The sequence below is a fragment of the Cryptotermes secundus genome, unplaced genomic scaffold (genome assembly GCF_002891405.2).
Source record: "Cryptotermes secundus unplaced genomic scaffold, Csec_1.0 scaffold205, whole genome shotgun sequence".
In the NCBI taxonomy this organism is placed as follows: domain Eukaryota; kingdom Metazoa; phylum Arthropoda; class Insecta; order Blattodea; family Kalotermitidae; genus Cryptotermes; species Cryptotermes secundus.
The window spans coordinates 792,514-800,638 of NW_019731570.1; the positions used below are offsets into that span (position 1 = coordinate 792,514).

At 37.8% G+C, this 8,125-nt stretch overlaps 1 protein-coding gene across 2 annotated transcripts in view; it reads left to right on the top strand.

The window, feature by feature from the left end:
- LOC111867077 (E3 SUMO-protein ligase PIAS2) overlaps positions 1-8,125 on the top strand; it is a 52,552-nt gene that overhangs the window by 11,102 nt on the left and 33,325 nt on the right. For both annotated transcript variants that reach the window (XM_023856561.2, XM_023856560.2), the window contains one exon: positions 6,911-7,077. In XM_023856561.2, coding sequence (XP_023712329.1) covers positions 6,914-7,077 — 164 coding nt within the window. In that variant the 5' untranslated portion in view covers positions 6,911-6,913. The remainder of the gene's footprint in view (positions 1-6,910; positions 7,078-8,125) is intronic.

Here is an 8,125-nt window from a genome sequence, read left to right on the forward strand (position 1 = left end):
TATTAATATTGAATACAATTAATACTTTTACCTGTCACGGGTGTGACATTATATAATAGGTATATAAACGCGCGTGTTCGAATGCAACGTTGTGTCAAAATTTCAAAGCAATCGGTGAAGAACTTCCGGAGATTTAAGAACACGGACAAACGCACGTTTACATTTTTATTTATATAGATTAAAACCCTTTGATATCTATTTCTGAAATATCATTCAAGCCATAATTTAGCCTTACCTTTTATCCCATAGAACTCTAATTTTGACAGCAGAACCTCATTATTAACACAATCGAAGACCTTTTCAAGGTCACAAATAATACCTCCTATTGAATAAGTGAAACATCAGAGATGTGACAAAAAGTGTAGATCTTTTAATGGCATAAATCAACTATTTCAGTACTAAGGGAAATGGAATATAAGAATGAGGAATTTATTGACAGATAAATTGATTTAAATCACTTAAGAAAATGCTTAAAATTACTACATTTACTGAATTGTACCCTGTCAGAATCTTATGCAACATCCAAACCTGTGTTGAAACTTTGTTATCACTCTCTACTAAATTATTGTTGTTGCATCACAGTCTTCTCTAGGTATCTGTGAAGAAACTTTGGACATTTGCCCTTGAAGTCTGTTCATATTTATGCCCTGTTACATTGTTTGTTCCAGTTAGTTTTCATTTTTGATATTAAAATTAAATGGGATTAAGGTTAAACATATAGGAAGACGGATTATAAATACATGATCTTGAACCAGAAAATCTTGCCTATATGAATAAATTTTCATTGTTTCTTTATGTTCTAAATGAACCAAGGCTTTTCTCCTTGAAAAATTGTCCAAACAGTCAGTTCACCAACTCTTGTTTATAGGCATATTTCCAAGGAAGGTAATTGTACACCATGCTGTGATAAGGCATATTTTCCATAACTGAAAAATGGTGGGCAGTAAGTCAGAAGTGACTTGGTATGAAGTTTTACGCGCACCGTTGGAAAAGAAGATATGGCGGTATGCCTGTAGGGTATTTGGGTTGAATAACATTCAAGGGGGACCAATGTGTCATGTAGACCTGTTGCAGGCCAACGACCGCAAGATAAGCAGATGTACAACAGCCGTAATGGGTTCACAGATAAGCGTGTTTCCATGGCACCAGTTGGATACAGCAACAGAGTTAACAGTGTTTTCTGTGCAGTCTGTGGCTAGATGTTATAAGCAGGACAGTTAGTGAAATGACGTCTGTTGAGTGGAGTTAGTGAAGAGGGTTGGTTGATGTGACTGATTGAGTGAGTGAGTCAATCAGTAAACTGCTGAGGTTCAGTCATTGTGAGCTGTTATTATTGGAAGCTGGTAGGTGAGGTTGGGGAAATGGAACCTCTGCTGTTAGAAGCTGCTACCGAGCAACAGCTAGTGGAGATATGACTGTGGACACTAGTGTGTACAGTGAACTGTAAAGTGTAGTCACGCCCTGTATCCAAGAGTCCAGTAAATGTGATCATCAATCCAAAACCCTGTCTACAGTCGTACCACATGACTTGGCAATGTGAAGTGTGCACTGTGGGAGGGCTTTTCCATCTGCTCTGCCTTTTGCCCTCTCATGTAACTGCTGTCTATTCATTTTATAACCATTGCATTCACCAAGACAACACAGATCGTGGGTAAATGAATGGAATCTTTTTAATGTAACCCAAGGATATTGTTGGGAATTGAGACTTCTTTCCCCTTTAATTCCTTGACATATGATCCATGACTGCATATGCCTTTGCTCTACTAGTTGTTGCGTGTTATTTGCCAGGCAGTAACGACGTTACCCCGGAAATGCTACAGTGACAGCTCAGGTACCATTGCTTAGCAACGGCAAGTAAACAGTCATTGCTATGTAAGGTCTACAACAATATGTGATGTGCTAGCCAATTACAAACTAGAAACCATTCACTGCCTAGCATCAGCTGAGTAAACAGCCGGTGCTAGGCAAAGCCTGCAAAAATACGGACAGTGACGCGTTTTCTATAGGTCCGACTCTAGGTTATATAAGAAGATACATTGAGTGAAAAAAGAAATCTGGTCATGAGCCCCAGCTGGTGCTCGACACCAAGACAGACAGACAGACTGATGGACTGTCAGTCGTAATGTGACTTGGACTTGGGAGGCAGGATTGAATACCTCCACTGTGACCCTGTGAGTCGCATGAGGCGACAAAAAGGGAAGTCTCAAATCTGAGACAGTAAAATATGGTCGTGAGTCCCAAAGGACTCAGACCCAAGAAAGACTGCACTGGCAAGGGCCAGCAGCATATACAAAAGGCAGACCTGTCCTCTTGTTAGAGAGGGCGTCCCACAAAAACAAGACCGTAAATGCCCAACAGTAATAAATAGGGCCCGGATTTTTATGACCTAAAAACTATAAATATATACATGCACTTATGACCCAAAATTATGTCAAATATGACCTAAAAAGTGTAAAATATGACCTTAAATATTAAATGGGACATAAAATTTCACAATTTTAATTACAACTTTTACTAGAGTTTAAGAATAAAGATGATGAATATATGATAGTAGGTCCTACTTACCAAATTAGCCCTATTATGTCTCTGAAGGAAAGAAAACTGATGGAATTTCGACATTTCATACTGGATTAAACCATTCATTGTTTTCTTTTTAATACTGATATTTGCGTTCATATTTTAGACAAACACTGGTGCACATGGTATGAACACTGACTTAACTCTGTTATCTAAAAACACCATTTAAAAGAACACAAGCTATTCACGTCTCAATTTTCACTGAGTTATTCACGTCTCAATTTTCACTGTTACAATTGCAATTTATAACTACATGCATTTTCAAATTTTCAAATTTGAAAGATCGCCGATTATCACTAAGGATAGTTTTGTATTTGGAAAAACTTCGTTCCACATCACATGATGTGACAGGAGCATATTTGAAGAATGTCAAGTCGTTTGGTGACAGTTCTGTATCATCTTCGAATGTTCCTAGTTTACCAGAAAGTATATCTGCAATCTTGCATAATGTTGAATAACCAGCATTCCGATGAAGAACACTTTCTATTTTGGTTTTAATCCTGTCACTTATTTCACCACGAGTTCGGTTTAGTTCATTCTCAATGCTCTTTACAGTGTCCAACGCGTCACAGAGTTCAGTCCCTACAAATTCCAGGCGAGTTATTGCACCTGAAATTGAACAGAAGTTTGACTTTATGTATGCCAGATTTTGTGCTAGAGTGGTAGAGAATAAGTCCTTGACAGCTTTAATTGATGTTGACTCACTGCTGTCAAAGCCATTAAACATTTTCTCAATGGCTGTGTAATTTTCACAATAATATGCCACAGCATCCAACCATGTACCCCACCGTGTGACGACAGGCTGTGGAGGAAGTGGCAGTAGAGGAGCTTCTTGTTTAAATTTCTGCACTCGAAGAGGGGCCTTGATGAATATTTTCTTTCCGTTTGAAACTAGCCTATCTACATCAGGAAAATGTCCTCGAACTTCTTCAGCCACTCTATGCAATGCATGAGCGAGGCAAGTAATATGGACCATTTTCGGGTAGAGGATTCGAAGTCCTTTGGCAGCCTTCTTCATGTATGGAGCGGCATCTGTTACTAGGAGAAGGACATTATTTCGCTGTATTCCATTTGGCCACAACAACTTCATGGAATTATCAAATAGGACAGCTATAGTCGAATGATTTGCTCTTTCGAGAACTTCACAGTCAAGAAGAAATCTCTCTCCAGGTTGATCTTGTTTCAGGGTCCCAACTATAACATTCGCAATATACCGCCCATCTACGTCAGAAGTCTCGTCCAAGGAAACCCATATCTTGTTGTCAGCAACAGATGTTCGAATCTTATTTAACATATCTTCATAACATGTAGAGAGATAATTCTTTCTTAACGTCGATTCACTTGGGATAGGATGACTAGTGTATGTCTCCAAAAATTGTCTGAAGTGCTGATTATGCAATTTCTCTAATGGAATATTCGAAGATACCATCCACTGACACAAATCCTTCGAAAATTCCGACCCATTGTTCGTTGAAGAAGGTGAAGGAGAAGAAGAAGAAGAAGAAGAAGAAGAAGTAGAATTAGTGGAACTGTTTTTAAACAACAAACTTTGTCTGCTATCCTTTGTAGATAATCTGCTTAAACATTTACCATGTTTAAAAGTTTTACAATGCTGCTGCACAGTAAATCGCTTTTCTGCCGTAACTTTCACGCCACACAACTTACAATAAAATATCTTGCCATCGGTACTAAACACTTTTTCACCAAACTCCTGTACAAAACTACGCAACTTTGCGCTCCTTGAACTACATGTACTCACTTTAGGCATTGTAAAGTCAAACTGAAGTCTTATAACGCCCTCCACATATATAAATAGAATACTTCTAAGCCCTCCAAGAAAGAATGGGATGTATATACCTTATAGTAAGACGGAGTACAATAGGAGAATACCCGTTACACTTGCCTCCCTCCTGCCTCGACTGGGAAAGGCCGGCTTGCCAGGTCATAAATGCTGCATTTCACAAATTTTCGCCTTTGTAACTGCAAGTACAGTCCAGTCAAAAATATGGTTTTTAATACGAACTTCATGTACTTGAACTCTATTCCACATTGAAGCAACAGTCCAGCCTGAAATTTATTTTGTAATACTAAACATTATGGAGCCGAAATTTTACATTATATCAAAGAATTGTTTCTAAAATGACAAAAATATGACCTTATTTCAAAATTATGCCAAAATATGCTGTAAAACCAATAAAACTCTAAAATATGCATTTATATGCACAATAAAAACGACATAATTTCAATAAGAATGACTGGAAACATGCATAATTACATTTAAAAATAGGAATAAACCCTAGGAAAAAAATATGACATGTCATAGAAATCCGGGCCCTAGTAATAAATATCTGGTCATGAGCTCCAGATGGGTCACGGCACGAAGACTTACTGACTGACTGACTGACCGACCGACTGTCAGTTGCAATGTGACTTGGACTTGGGAGCTTAGGAGTTCTACAGTTTGACATTCTAGTGAGAGTTGTTAACACGAAAGGACCGATTGTGAAATTACTTGTTCAGCATTTTGTGTTATAGTTACGTTGAATTGTAGTTATGTGGAAGAGTAATGAAGTGACGTTGCTAGAATACACCTCGAGATCTTGTTTCACGACAGATATATTTGTCTGTTCCTGTTTAGTCAGTTTCACAGTTTCTTGTTTATCAGATAAGGGCGTATATAACTTAACAATCATCAAAACTTCAAATGAGAAATTATGGACTCCGACACTATGCAGAATTCTTTGTGGTTATGTTTTTATTTCTGGACTAAAAGGTCTGATGTCAAGTCATAGGTGGGTGAAGCTTCTTATGATGCCTCCCCAATTATCAGTAGTTATATATACAGTAGAACTTGGTTATAACGTCATCAAAGGGACCTAAAAATAGTGTCGTTATAAACGAATGTCCTTGTAACCAAAATGGGCACTTCCACAGTAGCCTTATGTTAGTCACGTAAAAATCTACCAAAAACCGAGTTAAAATGTTGCATTTTTTAGTGAAATACGTAGTTAAGTACAGACTAACGTAACATTAACGTGGAATTGCCCAAATGTGTAATATCAAAGACATATTACAGCGCTTTTCACTGACAATACACACCGCACTAATACTGTATATTAAAGGTAGGCCTACTCACCAAATTACAGTAGATTACATCAATTGTTGTGCCTTACTGTACCTAGATACGAGTACAGTAATCAGTTATCTTCATCTGTTTCCTGTTACTTTCCCAATACACACTTTCTAAATTACGTTCAATGTCCATATCAGAGAAATTCAGGAATGAAAATGACGTTACATACAAGGTTGATGCATTTGTGCATGTCGTACTAAGCAAGGTATAAAAACAGTTGCTTTATGAGGAATTAGTTCGTACCATTGAATATTTGACGCAATAGACAAGGTGTCACAGAGACCGATGTTGCTATAACCAAGTTTTACTGTATATATATATATAGTCACTTAATTGGATAAGTTTGAACAGAATATCATCCACCCTCATTTTTAGCAGCTGTCGCTACATACATTTCCAGAGCAACTGTTGTTTTGTTATGGACTTTGTTTCATGTAACAGTAATGATAATAGTAATTATGGAATCAGTATGTAAGGTAATTGTAGGTGTTATTGCTTAATTTTGGTTCCATCAACAGTGGTTGTAATCAGCACATAGGAACAGTCCATTTTTCTTTTTCATTGAAGATTGTGTGTGGCATGAATAGGATACAGTCAGGATGTTTTAAATTTGTGATAAACGAGTAAAATGGAATGATGTATGCAGAATTTGTGTTAAAATTTACTCACAGATGCTTTAGATGGCTGAATATGAATTGTTTTTAAGTTTATAATTCATGATAACAATTTATCTTTGGAGCAACATCATTTATTGTGCAATAATATGTTTGTCTAAAAGCAGGATCTGTTTGGTATGGTAACACACTGGAATCTCACTGTAGCATAATGCGTAGGGCTCAAATTGTCAGTAAGTGTTATGCCATTTCAGATATGAGAACACAAGTCGAATATTATTGTCTGTTGAATCTGTATTGCACAGTACCTCCTGTGCTGTTGTGGAGCCTTAGTGTAGTTTTATGTCTAGGTATGGCAGACTTGTTCGTTGTTGGTCACCAGCGATGAATGTTATGTATTAATTGCACTTATAAAGGGGCTTAGTATGCGTCTTAAATACAGAAGAGCTTCTAACCATGTCTGCTGCTTACACAATTTTCATATATCACAGACATATCATGTCTATGACTTCCATGTATTGTAAATAAAAATGGAATCATTTGTGGTTGCATGGATGTCTAAAATGTGGTCACTTGCTCTTTGCAGAATATGGTGTTAAGCTTTAGAGTGTCAGAGCTTCAGATGCTTTTAGGCTTTGCTGGTCGTAACAAATCAGGGAGGAAGACTGAATTACAGGCTAGAGCTGTGGAGTTACTGCGACTGCGTTCCACTCCTGTTCAGATGAAGATTAAGGACTTGTATAAGTCTATTCAGTAAGTATGTGTTCTGTTCTATAATAGAGGTGGAAGTTGAAATTCTAGTTGAAATGTCAGTATGTAGTGATGTTTATTAGATTGCATGTGATGCATTAAGGATGTGCAAGGGTGCTGTTGTATGCATGCATTTACACAGAGTCTGATAGGTTTCAGACACCACATACCTTTTTCCAGTGAAAGTATGTACCATGCATGTTTGATTTAATATTGTTCTTTGTATACTGTTAAACTTGTTGCATAAGATGTGGAGGTGGCATTGGACCAGATTTGTACTTGTCTGCCATTACTATATTTCTAGCTGTCTTCTTTCTTATTCCTTCTTGGCTGCAGGAGCCCTGACATTACAAAAATATATTCAGAACTTCTGTTTGGACGCTTTGTTTTTGAATTTAGCCTTATATTAATGTGTTTCTCTACTGTTGATTGACAGTATACTGAATTATGTATTGACATTCTTTTTCTATTCTGTGAATGAAAATTGAAAGCTGTTCACATTATTCTCTGGATCTATGGCTCAACCATATAACACTGAAAATAATACACACACACATATATATATTGTCACGTATCGGGCATATATCGCGACAAATAACTTCTTGTTGTATTTTATATAGTGAATTTTATTTCACATTCGCACTTACAATCACCCAAATTACAGATTTACGATTACTGCTATCTGCAGTATCACAAATAGTACACTCCAAATGCCAGAATACAACTGACTAGTTGCTGGCTAACTCGGAACTAACTCGGAGGTAGCTCGAGGATTAACTGTGAATAGCCTTCGCTGCTCCTCATGTGGCCTCGATCGGACAATACAGAAAACGGCCACGTAATAAGCACCCTTGTTGCCTGGCGCTGTGTTGCTAGCAACGCTAGCGGTAGTAACCGCTGTTACTACCGTTGTCTCTCGCAATCCTGGTTACCCGCGCTGCCTAGCAACCCGCGGTACCCTTGGTGACGTCATCGCTGTTGACTCGCGTTGCATAGCGACCAGGATGCTAGGACTCGGCTAACTTCGGCTCACTTCGGCTTCGCTCGGCGC